Source organism: Nomascus leucogenys, chromosome 7b (assembly GCF_006542625.1).
Source record: "Nomascus leucogenys isolate Asia chromosome 7b, Asia_NLE_v1, whole genome shotgun sequence".
Lineage (NCBI taxonomy): Eukaryota > Metazoa > Chordata > Mammalia > Primates > Hylobatidae > Nomascus > Nomascus leucogenys.
In genome coordinates, this window is record NC_044387.1 from 58,812,022 (window position 1) to 58,837,811 (window position 25,790).

Sequence of the window (25,790 nt, forward strand, 5' to 3'; positions counted from 1 at the left end):
TACTGCCTCTTCTCCTTAGAGATGGCCACTCTTTTGATTCTGGTATGATTATTCTCCTATATTCTTTTTTCTTGTAAAAATATGTGCACATATCCATAAAGAATAAACGTATGGTACACTCCTGTAGTCCCATCTACTTGGGAGGCTGTGGCAGGACAATCACTTGAGGACTTGGGAGGCTGTGGCAGGACGATCACTTGAGGTCAAGTGTTTGAGGCTAGCCTGGGCAATATAATGAGACCCCATCACTTAAAAAGAGGCGGGAGGGGCCACGGTGGCCTACGCCTGAATACCAGGACTTTGGGAGGCCAAAATAAGAGGATCACTTGAGCTTAGGAGTTCAAGACCAGACTAGGCAACAGAGTGAGACCCCATCTCTACAAAAAAAAAAAAAATTAGCTCGACGTGGTGGCGCATGCCTGTTGTCCCAGCTACTTGGGAGGCTTAGGTTGGAGGATCACTTGAACCTGGGAGGTCAAGGCTGCAGTGAGCCATTGATCATGCCACTGCACTCCAGCTTGGGCAACAGAGCAAGACCTTGTCTCAAAAATAAATAAGTAAATAAGTAAATGGTATGGCTTTGTGTAGTTAGGACATTTATGAATGGTGTCATACTGTACTTTGCAACTTGTTTTTTTAGTGCAACAGTATATTTTTGAGGTTTAGCCATGTGATTTCTTTCTTCCTTTTTTAAAATAGAGACAGGGTCTTTCTCTGTTGCCCAGGCTGTTCTTGAACTCGTGACCTCAAGCAATTCTCACACCTTGGTTTCTTAAAGTGCTGGGATTATAGGCCTGAGCCACCATGCCTGGCCCTATCTATGTGGATAGACAGAGATCTATTAACTGTGTATATTATGCTATTGTATACACAAGACACAGTTTATCTGCTTACTTACTGATGGACTGTTGACTACCTCTACATTACGAACAATACTACCAAGAGCATTCTTTTTCTTTCTTTTTTTTTGAGACTCCGTGCAGTGGCACAATCTCAGCTCACTGCAACCTCCACCTCCCAGGTTCAAGCGATTCTCCTGCCTTAGCCTCCCATGTAGCTGGGACTACAGGTGTGTGCCACCACATCCAGCTAATTTTTCTATTTTTAGTAGAGATGAGGTTTCACCATGTTGGCCAGGCTGGTCTTGAATTCCTGACCTCAAGTGATCCGCCTGCCTCTGCCTCCTAAAGTGCTGGGATTACAGGCGTGAGCCACCATGCCCAGCCCCCAGTTTATTTTAATTATTCACGGATCTGTTTCTCAGCTCTCTCTTCCATTCATGTATTTGTCTATCCAGACCATACCAATGCCATACTGTTTTAGTTAGGATTTGATGAAGCGGGTAAGCAAGAGTGTAGGTTCTTGAGTCAGACTGTCCAAGTGGAATTCTGCCTCTCTCACCTATTAGCTTTGTGCCTTTGAATGAGTTACTTCACCTATTTGTACCTCAGAATTCTTATCTGTAAGTAGATCATAATAGTACTTACCTCATGAGGTTATTGAGGCTTCAGTAGGATGATCCAGTTATTAATAATATACTCAGAGCAATGCCTGGAATATGGAAATGCTCAATAAATGCTAGCTGTTTATATTCCTACTTGACACATAGTTCTTAAGGCTCTATATTTCAGAGAGAATCTCCTTTATTCTTGTTTTGTTTTTAAACTGAATTGTTCTTCTGTACTCTTTCTTATTAATTTTAGGATCAACTTGTCAAGTTCTATAACAAAGCCTATTAGGATTTTTTTTTTTTTTTGAGGCGAGTCTCGCTCTGTCACCCAGGCTGGAGTGCAGTGGTGTGATCTCGGCTCACTGCAAGCTCCGCCTCCCGGGTTCACGCCATTCTCCTGCCTCAGCCTCCCAAGTAGCTGGGACTATAGGCGCCCGCCACCACGCCCGGCTAATTTTTTGTATTTTTAGTAGAGATGAGGTTTCACCATGTTAGCCAGGATGGTCTCGATCTCCTGACCTCATGATCCGCCCGCCTCGGCCTCCCAAAGTGCTGGGATTACAGGTGTGAGCCACTGCACCCGGCCAAGCCTATTAGGATTTTTATTACAATATACTGACTGACAGCTTATTAGGTTAGAAAAATTGTCATATTGAGTCATTTCATCTATGAATTTGAAATATCTCATAATATATTACTGAGCTTGAGAAGGAAGGATGAGGTCATGAGGTAACAGGCAGCCAGAACGCAGGGCCTGGCAGGCCGTGCCTGTTAAAAAAGGCTTTGGCTTTTATTCCTGGGAAGGTGAAGAGCTGCTGGCTCTGAGCAGAGGAGTGACATGATTGTACCTACCTCTTAACAAGATTCTTTGATTCATAGTGTGCTGCTTTTGGGGTAAGAAAGGGAAGGATATATATGAATGTGTGTTTGTGGGGTGTGTGTGTGTGTGTCTGTTTGCTTATATTTTCAAGAAGGAATAATGGAAAAATAAATGAAAAACTTACCGAAAAATGGTTACCTATAGGAGGAGGGAGGGAAGGGTATAGGAATAAAGTACTTCTGTGAATTTACTTTGTTACATAGTTTTAACTTTGAAACTATGCAAATATTTTATATAATTACAAAGCAAGAGTAAATAAAGCAATTGCTAGATTTTCAAAACAAACTGAAACAAACATAACAAGTTTGTGGCAATGACTACACAGAGAATAATTACTTCAAGTAACTTTAAAATACAATATTTTGACTGTTCACCCTGGTGGAATGTGTTAAAAGGATATAATGAACTGCTAAGAAATCTAAAACCACATTCTTATTAAAACAAGTGTTATTGTTTCTAGGAGGTTTGAAATTGTTATATTGAAAGTATTATAGTTACATTGTAAGATAAAGCAAATAATTATGGCAGTGTTGTTAGGAATAAAGACCTTCAATAGAAAAGAAAAGATTACAAGTATAAAAATCAAATCTGTAATTGGAACTGTAAATATCAATATGGACTCTCTCTGTCTCTCTCTCTCTCCATATATATATATATATATATATATTTTTTTTTTTTAACCTAAGTGCATTTCTGGTCTGGCGTGGTGGCTCCCAGCACTTTGGGAGGCAGAGGCAGGTGGATCACCCGAGGTCAGGAGTTCGAGACTAGCCTGGCCAACATGGTGAAACCCTGTCTCTACTAAACATACAAAAAAATTAGTCGGGCATGGTGGTGGTGGGCACCTGTAATCCCAGCTACTCGGGCGGCTGAGGCACGAGAATCACTTGAATCCAGGAAGCAGAGGTTGCAGTGAGCTGAGATTGTGCTAGCTGCACTTCAGCCTGGGTGACAGGATGAGACCCTGTCTCAAAAAAAAAAAAAAAAAAAAAATCATTAGAAGCAGTGACAGTAGTATAGCATTTAGTATCCCCAGTGCCCAAGTTGTGGTCTTAACTATTTCCCACTAATAGGAACCAGGGCTTTTTAGAGAAATGGCTGATTATAGGTCTGGGGCAGGAAATAGACAACATACACCTAGGACTAAGGAACTTAACAAAAGCTAATGGAGTTGTGTCAGAAGGACTCAGGAACCAATTTGGAAGAGTTCCCAGGGCTTAAGATAGAAAAGTTTGAGCATCAAAAAACAACAAGCTAGGCATGGTGGTGCCTGTAGTACCAGCTACTCAGGAAGCTGAGGCAGGAGGATCACTTGAGCCCAGTAGATTGAAAACATCAAATACATAAAAATTCACGCATTTGAAATAATTTTAGAAGAAAGTGGGACTCATCGGTCATGATTTTGAGTTGTTAGGGGAGTTAACTCAATTCTTTAAAAATTAAAGCATTTTAATTCTTTAAAAATTAAAGGCAAAAAATTAAGCATTTATCCCACCTTTCCTATATAAACTGTTAACTCCAAGAAACCAGAGGGTTAACGAGAGAGAAGGCTTCTTTATAGAAGAATTCCAGTTAATAAATGCAGAAGGAATACTAGAATTATAAAATTGCTGTTTTGCCACTCCTAATGAGGACACAGATCTAGGCAGCCATCACTAGGTGAGAGGATGGTGGGAAAATATAGGAGAAATCTGGCTACTTGCCATCCGAATCCACTAAACAATCTTGGCATTGCTACAACTGTGGCAGCCAGACATGATGTGCCTCATGATACTATGTAAGGGGAAGTACCCAGCCACATTCATGAACTGTTCTTGCCTAAAAAATTGAACATGACTCCAAGCCTAACGCAAATCTCTCAGTTTATAGGAAATACAGGGGTCAGAGGAACAAGTTAAAGATACCTCGAGGTTACAGTCAGCCAAATCCAAAATGTAGGACATTTTATAGTATAGATGACTTGATTTCTCTAGTAGACTGATGGCATGAAAGAGAAAAAAGGCAGGAAGGGAAATTGTCATATAAAACGGAACTTTAAGTGACCTAACAATTGAAGCGAACCAAAATGGACCACTCTGGCTGTTGTGTTAGGAATACATCAGAGCCAGGCATGGTGGCAGATGTCTGTAATCCCAGCACTTTGGGAAGCCAAGGCGGGTGGACAGCTTGAGCCCCAGCATTTGAGACCAGCCTGAGCAACATGGTGAAACCCCGTCTCTACAAAAAATACAAAAGATGATCTGGGTATGGTGGCATGTGTCTGTAGTCCCAGCTACTCAGGAGGCTAAGTGGGAAGATCACCTGAGTCCGAGAAGTTGAGGCTGTAGTGAGCTATGATTGTGCCACTGCCGTCTAGCCTGGGCAATGGAGCAAGGCCCTGTCTCAAAAAAAAAAAGAAAAGCTGGGCATGGTGGTGCATGCCTGTGGTCCCAGCTGCTCAGGAGGCTGAGGCAGGAGGTTGAGGCTGCAGTGAGCCATATTCTTGCCATTGCTCTTCAGCCTGGCAGTCTGAGTGACAGAGTGAGACTCTGTCAATAAATAAATAAATAAATAAATCAGAGATTATCAAGGATATAAACACGGAGAACAGGTAAGAAGCTATTACAAAATTCCAGGGGAGATTTTCCACAAAGATGATAAGAAGACGGTGGTTGGATTCTCAATATCTTTTAAAGATGTAACTGACATCTTTAAAAGATGTATGGATGAGATATGAAGTTTTAGAGTCCTAGATGACTTCCAAGTTTTGGCCTAACCAGTTGGAACAATGGAGTGCCATTTACTGAAATAGGAAAGACTGTAGGAGAAGCAGGTTTGTGGGAAGAGATTAGGAGGAGCCCAATTCTGGACTGTGTATCTTCAGCCTGATAGGCCTTTTGAATAGCCACAAGAAGATATGTTAAGGAGGCAGTGGGATACTGGGATATATGTGTGGAATATTGAGGATGGGGCCAGGATAGGAGGTACATTTGGGAAATTCAGGAGTTCTCAGTAGGCAGATGGTATGTAAAGTTACTAGAGTGAGCGAGGTGCGGTGGCTCATGCCTGTAAATCCCGGCACTTTGGGAGGCTGAGGCGGGAGGATTGCTTGAGCCCAGGAGTTCAAGACCAGCCTGGGCAACATAGAGAGATCTCATCTCTTTTTTTAAAAAAAGCTAGTAGGGTGGGTGAAAAAATAAAGGGAGTGAGTGTAGCTAGATGAGAGGTTCCAGGGCTGAGCCTGCGAGGTGCACAGAGGTGGGAGTCAGCAACAGGAACAAAGCAGGGACACATCCTGAAAGCCAGGTAAAGGAAGGAGGAAGCCTTTGTCAGACACTTCTGGAAGGTCAAGGGAGGTGAGGACCAAAGTCTGACCTTTGGATTGAGCAACGTGGAGATTGCTGATGCACTTCATAAGAGTAGTTTCATTCAGTAAGCCTGTGGGAGTGGGCTCAAGAAAGCCTGCCTGGGAGACAGAGAGATTAGGAAATAGCTCTTTTGAGGAGCTTGAAACAGAACCAAAGTGTTAGCTGGATGGCACAATGTGGTCTAGAGTCTAGAGAGGGGTGTTGCTTTGTTTGTTTAAGAATCACTGGTTTATTCCTTTCAGAAAGTATTTTTGTAATGGCAGTCTTGCCCCCACAACTTTTTATTTCTGACAAACACCAAATCATAGAAAAGGTGGGTTCACCTAGTTTGTGTTTCACCTAATATGTGTTTCACCTAGTTTAACCCATTGTGGTTTTTTGGTTTGGTTTGGTTTGGTTTGGTTTTTTTGAGACAGGTTCTCACTCTGTTGCTCAGACTAGAGTGCAGTGGTATGATCACTGCTCACTGCAGCCTCAACCTACCTGGCTCAATCGATCCTCCCACCTCAGCCTCCCAAGTATCTGGGACTACAGGCACACACCACCACACCTGGCTAATTTTTTTTTTTTTTTTTTTTTTTTTTTTTTGGTAGAGACAGAGTTTCGCCATGTTTCCCAGGCTGGTCTCAAACTCCTGAGCTCAAGCAATCCTCCTGCCTTGGCCTCCCAAAGTGCTGAGATTACAGGCATTGTAACATCATTGTAACACCAACCCATTGTTAACATCTTGCCACTTTTGCTTATACACATTTATTTTGTCTGAGCTGCTCTAAAATTGTAGACACAAAGTTTATCTTAAAGCATATGTCTCCTAAAAAGGATGGTCTCCCACATAACCATAATATCATTATTATATTCCAAGAAATTTAATATTGATATGATAATATATAACATGCATTTCATATTAAAACTGTATATTGTTGCTATTTTCATTTTCATAGTCTAATCAAAGGTCACCCATTGCTTTTAGTTGTTACATCCTGAAGAGATTTTTTTTTTTTAGGATAGGAAAAATAATAGCACATTGATATGCTGATTTCAAAAATCTATAGAGAGTGAAAACTGGTGATTCATAAGAGGGGAACTGCCAAGGCAGTAAACTTGGGAAGATGAGATGTAGCCAGAGTGGGACAGGGTTGGGAGGGGACTGACTTTGGTGGGAGCCTGGACGGTTTATCCAGAGTAGCAGGAAAGAGAGAAGACAGAGCCCATGGGCAGGTGGGTAGTTAAACATGGTGGACCTTGAGGAAATTTTCTTTTGATTGCTTTTATTTTCTTAGTGAAATGGGAACGATGGTATTCAGTTGAGAGGAGGGAAAGGAGAGGTGCAACAGGTTGAAGAAAAGATATGAAGTCTTTGTCTAAGTCATCTTCAGATTAGAACATGCATTATTACTGATCTAAGGGTGTGCATTTATAGACCCTTGTAGACCCTTAGCTTCTGTAGATAGACATCCCTGGAACTAATCTGCCTGAAAAAGGACCACTTTACAGTAGGCTTTCTCTGACTTTGGAAGAAAAGGCAGACCCTCACTTATCCCAAATCTGAATTAATTATATCACCCCTCGGATTGTTTCTGCTCCTTGTCTGCTTGTTTTTGTTTTTGTTTTGAGTTGGTTGCTCTTGTCGCCCAGGCTGGAGTGCAGTGGTGCGATATGAGCTCACTGCAACCTCCGCCTCCTGGGTTCAAGTGATTCTCCTACCTCAGCCTCCTGAGTAGCTGGGATTATAGGCACCCGCCATCACGCCCAGCTAATTTTTTGTATTTTTAGTAGAGATGGGGTTTCACCATGTTGGGCAGGCTGGTCTCAAACTCCTGACCTCAGGTGATCCGCCCGCCTCGGCCTCCCAAAGTGCTGGGATTACAGGCGTGAGCCACCGCGCCCGGCATCTGCTTGTTGATTTTATTCTTCTTCTTTTTTTTTTAATCCAGAAAAAAATTACTTTTGAAAGCAGAATGTCCCTCTTAAAGACCCTTTTACCCCACAGTCCCATAGCTTATGATCCTGCTAGGGGATTGCCACTTCCTTGTTTCTAATTTCGGCCTTTCCAGCATGTGTGTCTTTCTCTTTTCCCTCTCCACCTGTACTTCACCCTGTTTTCCTGCCTCTCCTTTGACTATTGCCTTTTCTCTGGTTTTCAGGCTTGGTCACAGTGGCAGGAACAGCTCCTGTATGTCCAGAAGCAGAAACAGAAGGTTGTCTCTGCAGTGAAACATCATCAGCATTGGCAAAAGAGGAGATTTCTAAAGGCCTGGCTTGAATACCTGCAAGTCCGCAGAGTGAAGAGACAGCAGAATGGTGAGCAGGAAGCTCCAGGCTCTCGAGATAGAGGATCTGGTCACAATTTCCACTCCTGCTGCCAGTGGTACTATACTAAGAAGTAATATAATGGTGCTACTCCAGAAATTTTGGTAAAAGGAGATTAAGGAGGAAAATACATCATCCTTGAGTCACATTTATTTCTCTTTGGCCTTTTATTTATATATCTATATCTATCTAGCTATCTATATAGATTTTTTTTTTTTTTCGAGACGGAGTTTCGCTCTTGTCGCCCAGGCTGGAGTGCAGTGGCACAATCCCGGCTCACTGCAACCTCCGCCTCCTGGGTTCAGGTGATTCTCCTGCCTCAGCCTCCCGAGTAGTTGGGATCACAGGTGCCCACCACCACGCCTGGATAATTTTTGTATTTTTAGTAAAGATGGGGTTTCACAGTGTTGGCCAGGCTAGTCTCAAACTCCTGACCTCAGGTGATCCGCCTGCCTTGGCCTCCCAGAGTGCTGGGATTACAGGCGTGAGCCACTGCACCTGGCCTCTTCTGTATATTTTTTATCTAAATAGGGTTTTCATTTTGCTATAAGTATTGTAATTATTTTGATTAATATGTTGATAACCTATGGTTTTGTGTCTTGCTTTTTTCCACACAGTTAACGCTTTCCTACATCTTAAGTATTTGTCATAAATGTTATTTTTAACAACTATTCATATTTTATAGGATGGCTTACCTTAATATACTTAGCCATTCTCCTATTAATGGATATTTGGATAGTTTCCGTTTGTCTCCAGTTATGCAAATGCATGTGATTTTGATGTCAAGTTTTTTGGATACTGTTTATATGGTTTTGTTTCCCAATTAGATTCAGAAGTAATAATACATAGAAATGTGAACATTGGTACACTTTTTAACTTAAGTTTATTGAGTTTATACCGAAGTGAGTCAAGTACTATGCTAAATACTGGGTTAAGAGTCTCTGGCGTTCGCCTAAACCTCCCTGCAGAAATCTCTTAGGCAGCCAACACTGTCTCTTGGGAGAGTTTAAATGTGTTCATTGGAGGATAGTGACCCCAGACCAACAGTCCAGTTGCCCAGTCCTGGAATGTAAAGGCATTAAGCTGTTTAGTATGATAAGCTATAGACTAATGCCTGCCTCCAATTACAGCAGTCAAATTCCGGGTCTGATTCCCATCCCCTTCCTGGGCCCTAGCTCATCAGACCATTATCTGACTAGCATTAAAAGGAGATGAAGCTGGCAGCCAGGATCAGGTTGGCTGAAAGCTCAAAAAAGCCTGTGCCAGCATGGCAACTGAATTTTATGTCATTGACTCAATCTCTAAGTCCTATCCAGGAGACATTTGTTTAGAAACAAAAGTAAAACAGTCCTTTTTAAAAGCAACTGTTATCATTCCTGTTCATCAGTATCTAATGAGGAGCCTCAGCCCTTTGATGTAACTGATTTTATAGCATCCTCCTCCCTAAAATCACAGACCTTTTCTCTTTCCTTAGAGAGAGGAGATGTAGCTCAGGTATTCCTAATGACCTTTCAAGGTTTAAAAAACTTGTATTTTGGCCAGGCGCAGTGGCTCACATCTGTAATCCAGCACTGTGGGAGGCTGAGGCAGGCGGATCACTTGAGGTCAGGAGTTCGAGACCAGCCTGGCCAACATAGTGAAACCCCGTCTGTACTAAAAATACAGAAAAATCAGCCAGGGGTGGTGGCGCATGCCTGTAATTGCAGCAACTTGGGAGGCTGAGGCAGGAGAATCGCTTGAACCTGGGAGGCATAGGTTGCAGTGAGCCAAGATCACGCCACTGCACTCCAGCCTGGGCGACAGAGCGAGACTCCAACTCAAAGAAAAAAAAAACGTTTAGGAGTGTGTGTGTGTGTGTGTGGCCTTGAACCCCTGCTCTCTGCCAATAGTGGGGTTCAGTTTGTCTTAAAGATGTTTCTAGCTCATCTTCTAACCTTAGGGGAGCAGCACTTAAGTTATTTCTCTGTTGCAGAGATGGCTGAGCGATTCCATCATGTCACCGTGCTCCAGATACACTTCTGTGACTGGCAGCAGGCCTGGGAGCGGAGGGAGAGCTTGTACGCCCACCATGCCCAGGTGGAGAAACTGGCCAGGAAGATGGCCCTGCGGCGCGCCTTTACTCACTGGAAACACTGTATCCTTTCAGATAGCCAGCCTGTCCATTGCCTCAGCCAGGACAGCATGAGCTCAGCAGCATGTGAAACAAGTCATGAGATATATGGGAAACAATTGCCAAACAATTTAAAACAGCCTTATCTCTGTTGACAGTCTTAAAATTTTCTGTTTAATTGGGATTGTGTATAAAAAGAGTACTTACATATGGCCGGGCGCGGTGGCTCACGCTTGTAATCCCAGCACTTTGGGAGGCCGAGGCGGGTGGATCACGAGGTCAGGAGATCGAGACCACGGTGAAACCCCGTCTCTACTAAAAATACAAAAAAAAAAATTAGCCGGGCGTGGTGGCGGGCGCCTGTAGTCCCAGCTACTCGGAGAGGCTGAGGCAGGAGAATGGCGTGAACCCGGGAGGCGGAGCTTGCAGTGAGCCGAGATTGCGCCACTGCACTCCAGCCTGGGAGACAGAGCGAGACTCCGTCTCAAAAAAAAAAAAAAAAAAAAAAAAAAAAGAGTACTTACATATTTATAGTTTAAAAATAATAAAATGAACAACTATGTATCTTGTCACCCAACTTTCAAAATAGAACCTTGCTAGCACACCTATCTGTTCCTCCCTGACTGCATTCTTTTTCTTTTCCCTCAGAGGTAATCCTACTTTCCTGATTCACATTTTTTGGTGTTACAATTTAAATGCTTTTCTCTACCCACTAGGTGGTGGAAATAGCTACCACTATCTTTTTCTTGGTGATACCATTACCATGATCATAGCTTCCATTTATTGCGCTTTTACTATGTAGCAGACATTATGCATCATCCTCTTCATCCTCATAGCAGTGCTGTGGAGTAGGTGCCACTATTGCCATTTTACAGACGAGGAAACAGATTGAGAGGAGTTGAGTGTATATTAAAGTCACAAGTCATTGGCAGAGTCAGGATTTTCAAAACCTAGGCCTTTAACTCCTGTGTGCATACTCTTTTTTTTTTTTAACTTTATTTATTTATTTTTTTGAGATGGAGTCTTGCTCTGTCACCCAGACTGGAGTGCAGTGGTGCAATCTCGGCTCACTGCAATCTCCGCCTCCCGGGTTCAAGCTATTCTCCTGCTTCAGCCTCCCGAGTAGCTGGGATTACAGGCATGTGCCACCACGCCCGGCTAATTTTTGTATTTGTAATAGAGACGGGTTTTTGCCTTGCTGGCCAGGCTGGTCTCAAACTCCTGACCTCAGGTGATCCACCCGCCTCAGCCTCCCAAAGTGCTGGGATTACAGTCATGAGCCACCACACCTGGCCTCTTTTTTTCTTTCTTTCTTTCTTTTTTTTTTTTTTTTTTTTTTTTTGAGACAGAGTCTTGCTCTGTCACCCAGCCTGGATTGCAGTGGTGCCATCTCAGCTTACTGCAACCTCCGCCTCCCGGGTTCAAGCGATTCTCCTGTCTCAGCCTCCTGAGTAGCTGGGATTACAGGTGGCCACCACCACGCCCAGCTAATTTTTGTGCTTTTAGTAGACATGGGGTTTCTCCATGTTGGCCAGGCTGGTCTCAAACTCCTGACCCAAAGTGATCCACTTGCCTCGGCCTCTTAAAATACTGGGATTACAGGCGTGAGCCACCATGTCCAGCCCTGTGTACATATTCTTTTTTTTCCCTTTTTTTTTTTTTTGAGATGGAGTTTCGCTCTTGTAGCCCAGGCTGGAGTGCAATGGCCCAATCTTGGCTCACCACAACCTCTGCCTCCCCGGTTCAAGCAATTCTCCGGCCTCAGCCCCACGAGTAGCTGGGATTACAGGCATACACCACCATGCCCGGCTAATTTTTTTGTATTTTTAGTAGAGACAGGGTTTCTCCATGTTGGTCAGGCTGGTCTCGAACTCCTGACGACCTCAGGTGATCTGCCCGCCTCGGCCTCCCAAAGTGCTGTGATTACAGTCCTGAGCCACTGCACCCAGCCATATTCTTAATCACTACCTCTACCATACTGTGTGCCCAAGTGTGAGAATTTGGACTGCCTAGGATATTCATCCACACATTTTATTTGTTCATCAAAGTCTTGCTTTGTATAAACTCCTGCTTAAATTCTGGGATATGAGGAAGCTCAGACTAATGATAGTTCATGGTCTAGTGGGGAAAATAGACATGAAAATGGGTCTTTAAATATGGCATGATAACTGCTATCATAAAGATGTGTATGAAGTTCCGTGAGAGCGACTGTGGAGATTCAGCCAAGGAGGTAATGTTTGTGCAGAATTTAAGTCATAGGAGATGAGAAGTTGGGAAGTTTGATGTCTTAGGGGAAGACTGCAGAAGGTTGGAAAAGGCATTTCAGTGAGGAAAAGCATTCAAGAATCTGGTGGGCTGTGGAGGTATGGATGGTGGGAAAGTAGATGCAGGAACCTCTGGAGGTTTTTTACTTTTTAAAATTTAGAGACAGGGTCACATGTTGCCCAAGCTGGAGTGCAGTGGCTTTCACAGGCGCAGTGGTAGCTTACTACAGTCTTGAACTCCTGGGCTTAAGCAATCCTCCCTTCTCAGCCTCCCAAGTAGGTGGAACTACAGGCACACACCATCACACCCAGCATCAGGGGTTTTTAAGAAGAGAAGAGGCTGGGGGCAGTGGCTCACACCTGTAATCCAAGTGCTTCGGGAGGATCACTTGAACCCAGGAGTTTGAGGCTACAGTGAACTATGATGGCACCCTTTCCCTCCAGCCTGGGTGACAGTGAGACCCAGTCTCTTAAAAAAAAAAAAAAAAAAAAAGAAATGCAGTCAGATTTGTGCTTTGGAAGGGATAATTCTGGATTAGTGGAGAGGCTAGCACTGGTGGGAGACCAGTTATGGGAGGAGGCTCACTTACCAGTCTATGTAAGGGAGTCGGGTGAACTGCAGGGTGTTGGGGGTGGGGACAGAAGAGCAGGAGGGGATGGAGAGAGCCAAGAGATTTAGGAAGGGAGCAGATGGACTTGGCGACTGATTAGATGAGAGTGGCAGGAGAAAAGGTTTGAAAATAACTCCAAGATTTTTAGCTCAAACATCTAACTGGATTGTGATGCCAAAACATTCTATAGAAAAAGGAGCAGATTCTGCTTTAGATACAGTGATTTCTAAATGTTTACTGAAATTGGTAGCAGTTTATCTCAGGTATTTTTTGCCTCTCATCTCATGGGCATTCAAGGGGAGGAATGCAAGACCAGATGTTTGATCAGTAACTGACAGGGTTTCCCTTTGCCCACTGCTTCCCTGGATCATCAGGAGTAGACAGAGGTGGACCTCAGCCTACCTGGTACGTGTGTTATCCCCGATAGCCATGGCCCTTCAGGTGGCTTGCTGAGAATGCACTGTGTAGGGGTCAGAACCTTGTTGAGACTAGAGGCCTTCACTTCCTGGCAGACATGCTGCTGTGTGCAGAGGAAGCTGCCCAGTGTGAGATGGCAGAAGAGCACCACAGGCACAGCCAGCTGGTAAGAGCCCTGCATCCTGGCATGGCTCCGCTTGGCAGCCTTGCTTGGGTATCCACTCTTGGGGGACCCTGACCCCTATCACCTTCATTAAATGCAGTCAGCTATGGGTGAGTTTTGGTCATGAAGCCCTCCTTTCATTGTGGGTGTCCCTCTTTTCATTTTGGATTACAGGTGCTAATGGTGTAGGGTCAGAGGGGTATGGAGCTGTCAAAACCTCAGAGATCATTTAGTCCTGAGCTTTTTTTACATGGGAAAACCCCTTTTGAGTGGCAGAAGCCTCACCTATAAAATAGGTCAAAGTAGTCTTGCTGTGGTTGAAGCATGTCAGGGAGTCAGTCCCTGTTCTACCTGCTACTATTCCCTTCCCTTGCTACATGAGATGGTCTTCAAATGTTTTCAGGAGCCTGTGGGGCTCCACAAAGCACAATATGAAAACCCCTAATCCAGTCTGATAACTTCACTTCTGTCTCAGAAAATTGAAGCCTAAGGCATGGGGAAATAATGGGCAAATCAGCTTTGCTTAGCCAATTTGTGAGGCATTATTATTATTTTTTAGAGATGGGGTCTCACTATATTGTCCAGGCTAGATTCAAACTTCTGGGCTCAAGCAATCCTTCCACCTCAGCCTCCTGAGTAGCTGGGACTATAGGCATGTGCCACCATGCCCAGTGTTGAGGCATTAGTATTATTATTATCATTACTATTATTATTAGAGATAGGGTCTCCTTTGTCACCCAGGCTGGAGTGCAGTGTTAACAATTGTAGCTTGCTGCAGCCTTGAACTCCTGGACTCAAATGATCCTTCCACCTCAGCCTCCCAAGTAGCTGGGACCACAGGCACATGCCACCATGCCCAACTAATTTTTTAGATTTTTTTTTTTTTTTTTTGAGAGAGTCTCGCTCTGTCGCCCAGGCTGGAGTGCAGTGGTGCTATCTTGGCTCACTGCAAGCTCCGCCTCCAGGGTTCACGCCATTCTCCTGCCTCAGCCTCCTGAGTAGCTGGGACTACAGGTGCCTGCCACCACACCCACCTAATTTTTTGTATTTTTAGTAGAGACAGAGTTTCACCGTGTTAGCCAAGATGGTCTCGATCTCCTGACCTCGTGATCCGCCCGCCTCGGCCTCCCAAAGTGCTGGGATTACAGGCGTGAGCCACCACACCCGGCCTGATTTTTTAGTTTTTTATACAGACAGAGTCTCCCTCTGTTGGCCAGGGTGGTCTTGAACTCCTGTGCTCAAGCAGTCCTCCTGCCTCAGCATCCTAAAGTGTTGGGATTACAGGTGTGAGCCACTGCACCTGGCCTTTTAGGCATTATTGATGGAGCTGGATCCAGGTCCATCCTGGCCCAACCCCAACCCTTCCTTTCACTAAAGATTCCTTCTTCCATTTTAGCAGCACTGCATTTATAATCATATAAATGTACGCACTGAGCCCACATGGTAAAAAAACAAAAACACAAAAACCACCACAGACAAAAAGTCTGTCTTTTTCTGAGAGGCAACAGTTGATATTTACCTTGGTCTGTAGAATTGTCATGTGGGTCATGGGGTTCTCTCCTGGTGTGGGTGTGTTTGTTCTTGTGCAGTATAGATGGACAGCAGGGAGGGTTCAGCAAATATTTATTAAGTGCCTGCTGTGCAGGCTGGCTTGTGTTAGGCTCCCAGTTGAATCTCAAAGCAGAGAAACACTCAGGGAGATGGAACAGCTATGAGAAGCTGTGACCAAGCTTCTCCCCTCTGATTTGAGGCACTGTCTGCCTTCATCTACTCTTAGCTTACAGACTCTACTGATTCCAGTCTTTGTAATCATTTGTGTCCTTTCTTTGCACAGTATTTTTGCTTTAGAGCCCTAAAAGACAATGTGACCCACGCCCACCTCCAGCAAATAAGAAGGAATCTCGCCCACCAGCAGCATGGTGTCACGGTGAGGGTTGTCTTCTGTATCAAGGGACCTCTTCTGATGGCCATTCTCTCTCACTTTTTTTTTCAGTCTTGCCAAATTAAGCGGAACTGTTTTTAAAAAAACTTTTTATTTATTTTTATTTTTTGAAACGGAGTCTCGCTCTGTCACCCAGGCACCCAGGCTGGAGTGCAGTGGCGCGATCTCGGCTCACTGCAAGCTCCGCCTCCCGGGTTCACGCCATTCTCCTGCCTCAGCCTCTCCGAGTAGCTGGGACTACAGGCGCCCGCCACCATGCCCGGCTAATTTTTTGCATTTTTAGTAGAGACGGGGTTTCACCGTGGTCTCGATCTCCTGATCTCGTGATCCACCCACCTCGGCCTCCCAAAGTGCTGGGATTACAAGCGTGAGCCACTGTGCCCGGCCTTAAAAAAACTTTTATGCTTCAAGATTTGTCCAGACTGTCAACTCTAAAACCTTAGTTTGCATTTGCTTGCTCTTTCTTTCTTTCTTTCTTTCTTTCTTTCTTTCTTTCTTTCTTTCTTTCTTTCTTTCTTTCTTTCTTTCTTTCCTTCCTTCCTTCCTTCCTTCCTTCCTTCCTTCCTTCCTTCCTTCCTTTTCTTTCTTTCTTTTCTTTCTTTTTTTTTTAGACATAGTCTTTATCTCTTGCCCAGGCTGGAGTGCAGTGGCACAATCTCAGCTCACTGCAACCTCCGCCTCCTGGGTTCAAGCAATTCTCCTGCCTCAGCCTCCTGAGTAGCTGGGATTACAGGCATGCACCACTACACCTTCCTAATTTTTGTATTTGTAGTAGAGACGAGGTTTCACCATGTTGGCCAGGCTGGTCTCGAACTCCTGACTTCAGATGATCCACCCGCCTTAGCCTCCCAAAGTGCTGGGATTACAGGCGTGAGCCACCGTGCTCAGCCTCTTTAGTTTGCATTTTCTTTGATAATCCATACCTGCTGATAGAAAAACTTGTTTGATCCCATTTTTTTATCTGTTTGCCAAGAAATGGATAGTTGACTCAAAGTTCAGGGACTGTGGATTTTAACCCTGACCTAGGGGATATAGTGATACAAATACACTTTCTTTTTTTCCTTACTTATTTAGAGGCAGGGTCTTGTTCTGTCACCCAGGCTGTAGTGCAGTAGATCACTAAAGGTTCAAGTGATCCTCCTGCCTCAGCCTCCCAAGTAGTTGGGACTACAGCTGTAAGCCACCACACCCAGCTAATTTTTGTATTTTTTGTAGACAGGGTCCTACTATGTTGCCTAGGCTGATCTCAAACTCCCGGGCTCAAGTGATCTGCCCACCTTAGCCTCTCAAAGTGCTGGGATTACAAGTGTGAGCCACCGCACCTGGCCCAAATACACTTTTTTTTTTTTTTTTTTTTTTTTTGAGACAGGGTCTTGCTCTGTTTCCCAGGCTGGTGTGCAGCTGCAGTGGTGCGATCCCAACTCACTGCAACCTCCGCCTCCCAAGTTCAAGCGATTCTCATGTCTCAGCCTCCCAAGTAGCTGGGATCACAGGTGTGCACCACCAAGCCCAGCTAATTTTTTTGTATTTTTAGTAGAAATGGGTTTTTCCTCATGTTGGCTGGGCTGGTCACAAACTCCTGGCCTCAAGCAATCCACCTGCCTTGGCCTCCCAAAGTGCTGGAATTACAGACGTGAGCCACCATGCCCGGCCCCAGTAGGAGGCTTTGGTTGTGTTTCTGTTGTTAAGTCTATTCACTTCCATTGTAAGTCTATTATAAAACAATGGTTTGTTTACTTGATGCCAACAAATATTGTCTCTACTTGAAGATTTCGTTTCTTGGTGTAGGATTTTTTTCCCTGTTACTGTTTTATGAAAATGTTTAAACATACAGAAAAATAGAAAAAAAATAGTATAATAAGCCTCTGTATAGTCACTACCTGGATATAGTAATTGTTAATATTTGCTATATTTGCTTCATTGTTTTTTGCTGAATAATTTCAAAGTAAATTATAGACATCACGACACTTTGCACCTAAATATTTCAGCATGCGTCACTCAAAGATAAAGACATTTTCTTATGTAACAACAATGTCATTATCATCCCTAAGAAAAGTAACAGTGATTCCCTAACGTTAATATCCAGTCAACATTCAAATTTCCATAGTTGTCTTAAAAATGTCTTATTTGTAGCTGCTTTTTACAAACCAGAATGCAGTTAAGGATCACTAACTCCATTTGGTTCTTTTCCGATTGATTTTTAGCAGAAATGGATTTTGTTATTATATCTCTTAAAGCTTTTAATCTAGAAGTTTCCTTCCCCCAACCATACTTCTTTATTATGTTTTTGTTTATATATATATATATATATTTTTTCTTTTTTGAAACCGGGTCTCTCTCTCGCCCAGGCTGGAGTGCAGTAGCTGGATCTCGGCTCACTGCAACCTCCACCTTCCAGGTTCAAGCTATTCTCCTGCCTCAGCCTCCCGGGTAGCTGGGACTACAGATGCACACCATCATGCCTGGCCAATTTTTGTATTTTTAGTAGAGATGGGATTTCACCATGTTGGCCAGGCTGGTCTCGAACTCCTGACCTTTGGTGATCCTCCTACCTCGGCCTCCCAAAGTGTTGGGATTACAGACGTGAGCCATGACACCCGGCCTATTATATTTTTAAATCGTGGCAAAAGATACATCACTTAAACTTTATCACTTTAACCATTTTTAAGTGTACAGTTCAGTGACATGTACATCCACATTGTGCAATCATCATCACTATTCATCTCTAGAACTTTTTCTTTTTTTTTTTTGAGACGGAGTCTTGCTCTGTGCCCCAGGCTGGAGTGCAGTGGCGTGATCTCGGCTCACTGCAAGCTCCGCCTCCCGGGTTCACGCCATTCTCCTGCCTCAGCCTCCCGAGTAGCTGGGACTACAGGCACCCGCCAACACACCCGGCTAATTTTTTGTATTTTTAGTAGAGACGGGGTTTCACTGTGTTAGCCAGGATGGTCTTGATCTCCTGACCTCGTGATCCGCCCACCTCGGCCTCCCAAAGTGCTGGGATTACAGGCTTGAGCCACCGCGCCCGGCCAACTTTTTCATCTTGCAAAATTGAAACTCTGTACCCATTTCCTCTTTCCTCAGCCCCTGGAAACCACCATTCTACTTTCTGTCTCTATAAATTTGATTATTCTAGAGACCTCATAGGTGGAATCATATAGTATTTGTCCTTTTGCAACTGGCTTATTTCACTTAGCATAATGTATACCTTTTTAAATGACTGCCTTTTTTAAAAAAAAGGACAGGCCAGTTATTTTGTTTATGCAATTTATTTATTATTATAATTATTAGAGACAGAGTCTCACTCTGTCATCCAGGCTAGAGTGCAGTGGTGTGATCATAGCTCATTGTAGCCTCATCCTCTTGGGCTCAAGAGAATATGCTGCCTCAGCCTCCTGAGGAGCTAGGACTACAGGTGCACACCACCATGCCTAACTTTGTATAATGTTTTTGTGGTTTTTTCTGTGGTTTTTTTTTTGTTTTGAGATGGGATTTCACTCTTGTTGCCCAGGCTGGAGTGCAATGGTGCCATCTCGGCTCACTGCAACCTCCACCTCCTGGGTTTAAGTGATTCTCCTGCCTCAGCCTCCCAAGTAGCTGGGTTTACAGGCATGTGCCACCACACCTGGCTAATTTTGTATTTTTATTAGAGACAGGGTTTCTCCGTGTTGGTCAGGCTGATCTCAAACTCCCGAGAACTCAGGTGATCCGCCCGCCTTGGCTTCCCAAAGTGCTGGGATTACAGGTGTGAGCTACTGGGCCCGGCCCAATGTTTTATGTTATTGATTTACCTGGTTGTTTCCTTTTGATATCGTTTATATCATTTAATTTTCCTTTAGTCTACATGGTTCCTATAATCGTTAGATCTAAGGGCTTGTTTAGATTGAACTTAAACATTTATCCAAGCCTACTTCATAGGTGGGAATATGCAATAAAATCAGTTTTAATTTCTAAAATGGCTTTCTAAAATGTCGTTGTATTCTGTGAGATTAGGAATAGCCTCTTCATCTAGATTTCCATAGACTGGAAGAACCATCTTTTTGCCTTTTATGTTGGCCCAGAATAGCTCTATAGTTCAGCCCTCATTAATTTGTATGCCCACTATATGTTGGCTGGAGTAAGGATTCACTGTTTTACCTTTCATCTCAGTAAATTTCCATCTTCTTCCTACCTTGCTTTAGCTGCTGCACAGGTTCTGGAACCTCTGGCGGTCTCAGATTGAGCAGAAAAAGGAAAGAGAGCAGCTCCCCTTACTGCACGCTGCCTGGGACCACTACAGGTAGGGACTCTAGCTTCATCCCTGGCTCTCAGGGACTTTGTGCCCCTGACTTACTGTTTTCCAGGAGTAATCGCTTGCCCTTCTGTGCGTTAGTGTGGCAGATTCAGAAAGGCCTGTGGGGGCGGAGGTCCTGCTGTAAACCATTTGTTCCTGAATTTGGGTTTTTGGCTGATCAGATGGGAGACAGAATGAGCATATTTGCATTGGTTCTTGGCCACCATAGTCTTGAAGTATGGGCCTGGTTGCTCACTGCCTTTGTCCTATAGGCATCAATATGTTCACAAGTTAGAATTCATGCATTGCTAGTGTTAAAGAGAAGGGTCAGGGACATTTGTGACTCAGTCTTAAAGTGTGCAGGGAATGTCCTCAATATTTTAGAGCTAGTCATTCAGTTAAAATAAATAAATAAAAACACTACATTTCTGTGAGGAAAACTCAGAATGTATAGGGTGCAAAGTATAAAGGGAAAAATAAAAGATCTTACTCCTCAGAGGGAAACACTATGTATAAACTTTCTTGCTGCCAGAAATGTTCAGTATGTCCTTCCTTTCTTTGCCCTCCTCTTTTTTCCTCTCCCCACAGTATAATCAACTTAATTTGCATAGTTTAGGTCCAATTTTGAAGCATTTTTTAATGAGTTAGTGAGAATCCCAATAATTAACTGACTCATTTAGAGTTATCAAGGCATATTATTCCAAACCCTGGTTTATAAAACAGTGTGAGAGGCAACATGTCGCGGACCCCCAAAGTTTGGCCATGAAACCAGAAAGTTCAGGATATCTAGGGGATTTCACACATATTTCCTAAATTCCAGAGCTACTGTGCTTTTGGTGGTCTAATTAGGTTTTACAAGAAAGTTGTCAACATTTCAGGCAATCCACAGTCCACAATCAGAGGTTGACACATTTTGTATTAGATATCGGGTTCTTATTGCCGTCTCTCCTAGAATGAAACTAGTAAGCCCATGGGGTGCCTTTAACTCACAGGAAGTAACTGTACCCCAATTTACCTGCCTTAAAGTTTTAAAAACCTGAAACCTGAAGGTGTTCTTCCTTTTGTTTCAGGATAGCACTGCTGTGCAAGTGTATCAAATTGTGGCTACAGTATACTCAGAAGAGGCGGTACAAGCAGGTATGGAGTACTTTTTAGCAGATAGCTCTACTTGCTTACATTCTTGGACCCATTTGCTTTGGAAAAATTCTTGGAAAAGACCTATGCCAAGAAGTCTTGTCGTTCTGCTTTGGAAGAGAGGATGCTGAAAAAGCTCAAAGTCATTTCTTCCAGTTCCCACCTCTGATATCAGAAAGTCTGCATAACTCCCATTTCTTATCTGCTATGAAAATACAGGTTCTCTCTGCAAGTACTGAGCTCTTATCAGCCATTCACATCTTTACTCAAATTCATTTAGTCTCTGAGTTAGCCAGCCCTTCACCCAGTGGGACCTGCACGAGGTACAGGGAGAGGTGTAGAGCATAAGTTCTGCATCCCAGTGCTAAACAGTGTGAGACACATGTCTCCCAGGGGTGGAGGATGTGAGGTCAGGACCACAAATAAGTAAAGGCAGATTGAGAAAGATAGATTCAGTTCCATTTAAGAAATACTTATTGAGCAACTGCTGTGCCTCAGATACTGCACTAAGCACTGAGGGTACAACTGTGATACAAAGTCAATAAAATTCCTGCTCTCCCAGGGCTCATACTTTAGCACCAGGGTGACAAATAAGTGTGACCTTACAAGCCCGTTCTACCAATTGGGCGTACTTGTCTGGAATGTTGAAGTGAGAAGGATTTCAAGGCCGTGTTTACACTCAGTGGGAAAGGGTTCAGTTGATGGTGTCTGCCATTGTGAGAAGTGCCCCCTTTTTGATCATCTCTGGCAGCGAAACAGAGGAAGACACAAACCAAACTCCTCCCAGTTATTTTCGTGCTGCCCACCCTACCCGTACCTCCATCTTCTGCTGGAGTATGTGCCCGGCCGCCCCGTCTGGGAAGTGAGGAGCGCCTCTACCCGGCCGCCCTGTCTGGAAAGTGAGGAGCGCCTCTGCCCGGCCGCCTGGTCTGGGAAGTGAGGAGCGCCTCTGCCTGGCTGCCCTGTCGGGGAAGTGAGGAGTGCCTCTGCCCATCTAAAGATTCACCTGTTAGCTAGTTCCCTATAGTTCGGGGATAGAATCCAAATTTTTAGCAAGGCCTACAAACTCCTTTGGGAGCTTGTCCCTGTCTGTTTCTCTCCCCTTTCCTGTTACCACTCTGTTCGTTCACAACTGCACTCTGACCGGTTACGCTGCCAGTGGTTCCCTGAAGGTCCTCTGTGCCCTCCTGCTTCTCTTTGTACTTCCAGTTCTCGATTTCACACTCCCTTCCAGCTCAGATGTCACCTCCTCCCCCAGGCCAGTCCACCTCCACCCCTACCCTGGAGGCATAGCTTTATCAGAACATTCATCTTGTAGTTGTTCACTGGCTTCTCTTTCCCCACAGGCTGTGAAGTCCTTTAGAGTACAGCCTGTCCCTTTTGCCTCCTTAGCCCACAGTGCTTGGCATGGGATATGTGCTAATATTTGCATGAATTAATGTACAGACCAACAAATGAACTGCTGTTGATTTCTCCAGAGTTTTTTTCCAAGGATGATCTCAGTTGATAGAGCTTGGATGCTACAAGGCATGGCCTCTTTCTGCGTCACTCTTGCCTCCCACACTTAGGAAATGCTAGAGTCACTGCATTCTTTGACATGCCTTTGGATTATGTTACTGGCTTTGAAAAGACATTGCCACTTGTTATCTTAAGTTCATGTAATACAAGTTTACCGGAATGTAGGAAAGCCTTTCAGAAAAAGACCGTGAGTGTCAGAGTTGAAAGGTTGTATTTATTCAAGGTGGAGAGCAGAGGGTCTCTTTTATTTCCTTCCTGGAAAACGAGCACTCCCCTTGACACGGGCCCAACACTGGCGGACAGTCCGGGGTCAGTGTTTTCATCTCTCACACTGATCTAGCATGGCCTGCTTTCAAAGGTATAGCAGGTCTGAAAAATAGGAAGAGCACTGCTTAGTCATTCCTAAACCTTTAGCTAACAATCTGAATATCACCTCTTGGTATAGGTATCCCAGGAGCACATCAGATCTTTCTATTCTTAGACAAGATAAAAATATTATTTTTTATGGGTTTCTTCCTTTTTAAAAAGTAACATACAGTCAGCCCTCTGTATCTGTGGGTTCCACATCCATGGATTCAACCAACCATGGATAAAAAATATTCAGAGAAAAAAAGAACAGTTGTGTCTGTACTGAACATATACAGACCTTTTTTTCTTGTCATTAGTCCCTAAACAATATATAAACAATATAGCATAACAACTATTTACATAGCATTGACATTGTACTGGGTATTATAAGTAATCTGGAGATGTATACAGGAGGATTTCATAGGTTATATGCAGATGCCAATTTATTTGTTTTTTGTTTTGTTTTGTTTTGTTTTTGAGACAGGTCTCACTTTGTCACCCAGGCTGGAGTACAGTGGCATGATCTTGGCTCACTGCAGCCTCACTCTCCCCAGGCTCAAGCGATTCTCCTGCCTCAGCCTCCCAAGTAGCTGGGACTACAGGTGCAAGCCACCACGCCCAGCTAATTTTTGTGTTTTTTTTTGTTTTTGTTTTTGTTTTGTTTTTTTTGGTAGAGGTGGGGTGCCACCATGTTACCCAGGCTGGTCTCAAACTCCTGAGCTCTGCCTGCCTCAGCCTCCCAAAGTGCTGGGATTACAGGCATGAGCCACTGCACCCGGCCTGCTATACCATTTTTTTTTAATATATGCTTTTATTTTTCCGTGATTACAAACACAACTGAATATCAAATGCACAAAGTAAGAATTATACAGGGAAAAAAAATCAGATACGTTCATATATATATCACCTTTTCAAGGCTATTTCCATCCAGAATAACCTTGGTTTGCCAGGGCCAATAGAAAGAAGTCACAAAATTGCCTTTAGTCAAATTTGTGTGTTTGCTTTCTTCTATAATTCCAATACTTCCACCATCAACGACTTGAGATAGCTGCCAAGGTGTTATATAATCAGTGCCAGTGTCTTCATTCATTCTACAACGAAGGCTGTCACTTCACACTTGGAAGGTTGCATAGCGGCCAGGCAGAGGCGCTCCTCACTTCCCAGACAGGGCGGCCGGGCAGAGGCGCTCCTCACTTCCCAGACGGGGCGGCTGGGCAGAGGCTGTAATCTTAGCACTTTGGGAGGCCAAGGCAGGCGGCTGGGAGGCGGAGGTTGCAGCGAGCCGAGATCACGCCACTGCACTCCAGCCTGGGCAACATTGAGCATTGAGTGAGCGAGACTCCGTCTGTAATCCCAGCACTTCGGGAGGCCGAGGCGGGCAGATCACTCGAGGTCAGGAATTGGAGACCAGCCTGGCCAACATGGCGAAACCCCGTCTCCACCAAAAACACAAAAACCAGCCAGGCGTAGTGGTGTGCGCCTGCAATCCCAGGTACTCGGCAGGCGGAGGCAGGAGAATCACGGGAGCCTGAGGCAGGGAGGTTGCAGTGAGCCGAGATTATGCCGCTGCACTCCAGCCTGGGCAACAGAGGGAGACGGTCTCAACAAAAGAAAGAAAGAGAGAGGGAGGGAGGAAGGAAGGAAGGAAGGAAGGAAGCAAGCAAGGAAGCAAGGAAGGCAGGCCCTGCTATACCATTTTGTATAAGATACTTGAGTATCCATGGATTTTGGTATCTGAGAGGGGCCCTGGAACCAGTCCCCCACAAATACCAAAGGATGGCTCTCTGCAGAATGGCGAATGTTTGCTAACTGTTGAAGCTGGGTGATAGGGTCATGGGTATTCATTATACTGTCGGCTTCTACTTTTGTTTACATTTGAAAATGCCCATAATAAAAAATAGAAAAGCAATGTGTAGATATTATAGAAAATTTAGGAAGCATAAAAAGATATAAAGAAGAAAAAATAAAACCATTCATGACATTTGATGGGTAAGCCTGGTATCTCTCTTCCTCTGTTTGGATAGGAGTGTATGTACCTATCTATTCACATACACATACATATGCATACTGATCCAATTATCTATTGCTACGTAAAAAATCACCCCAAACTCAGTGGTATAAGACAACAACCATTCTATTATGCTTTATGGATTATCAAAGATTGAGACAGGACATAATGGGAATGGTTGGTTTCTGTTCCAAGATCAGCCTCAACTGAAAAGATTCTAATGGCAAGAGGTTAGAATCATCTAGAAGTTTTCTTCACACACATCTAGATCCTGGATTAGAATGACTCAAAGACTGGGCTCAACTGGGAATGTTAACCAAAGAACTTGTATATGACCTCTCTGTGAGGCTTGGGCTTCCTTACAGCATGGTGGCCTTGGGGTAGTCAGCCATCAGGGCTTCAAAATCAGTGTTCCAGTGAACAAGTCAGAAGCTCTATGGCTCTTTATACAGCCTCAGAACTCACATAGTGTCACTTTTACCAAGCTCTGTTGGTCAGAGCAGTCACTATCCCAGCCAGATTCAAGGGGAGGGAACATAGATCACTTCTCAGTGAAGGAGGATCAAATAATTTGCAGCCATGTTTTTAAATCCTCTACACATTTGGGCCGGGCACGGTGGCTCATGCCTGTAATCCCAGCACTTTGGGAGGCTGAGGCAGGCAGATTGTGAGGTCAAGAGATCAAGACTATTCTGGCCAACATGGTGAAACCCTGTCTCTACTAAAAATACAAAAATTAGCTGGGCGTGGTGGCACATGCCTGTAGTCCCAGCTACTCGGGAGACTGAGGCAGGAGAATCACTTGAATCCTGGAGGCAGAGGTTGCAGTGAGCTGAGATTGCGCCACTGCACTCCAGCCTGGTGACAGAGCAAGACTCTGTCTCTAAAAAAAAAAAACAAAAAAAAAACATAAAACCTCTATACATGCATATATGCTTTTTCCCCCAAAGTTTTGGATCATGGAGGCATATACGGTATATTCTTATGTCCATTGTCTTTCTTCTACTGATGTATC

The 25,790-nt window shown here is 44.1% G+C and overlaps 1 protein-coding gene across 14 annotated transcripts in view; it reads left to right on the forward strand.

Moving 5' to 3' along the window:
- SFI1 (SFI1 centrin binding protein) overlaps window positions 1-25,790 on the forward strand; it is a 127,235-nt gene that overhangs the window by 77,509 nt on the left and 23,936 nt on the right. For all 14 annotated transcript variants that reach the window (XR_004031016.1, XM_030816134.1, XM_030816139.1 and 11 more), the window contains 6 exons: window positions 7,822-7,978; window positions 9,960-10,121; window positions 13,485-13,555; window positions 15,387-15,479; window positions 19,676-19,773; window positions 20,838-20,904. Coding sequence is in view for 13 of the 14 variants with exons in the window: in XM_030816134.1 (XP_030671994.1) it covers window positions 7,822-7,978; window positions 9,960-10,121; window positions 13,485-13,555; window positions 15,387-15,479; window positions 19,676-19,773; window positions 20,838-20,904 (648 nt within the window). In the remaining variant the exon portion in view is untranslated. The remainder of the gene's footprint in view (window positions 1-7,821; window positions 7,979-9,959; window positions 10,122-13,484; window positions 13,556-15,386; window positions 15,480-19,675; window positions 19,774-20,837; window positions 20,905-25,790) is intronic.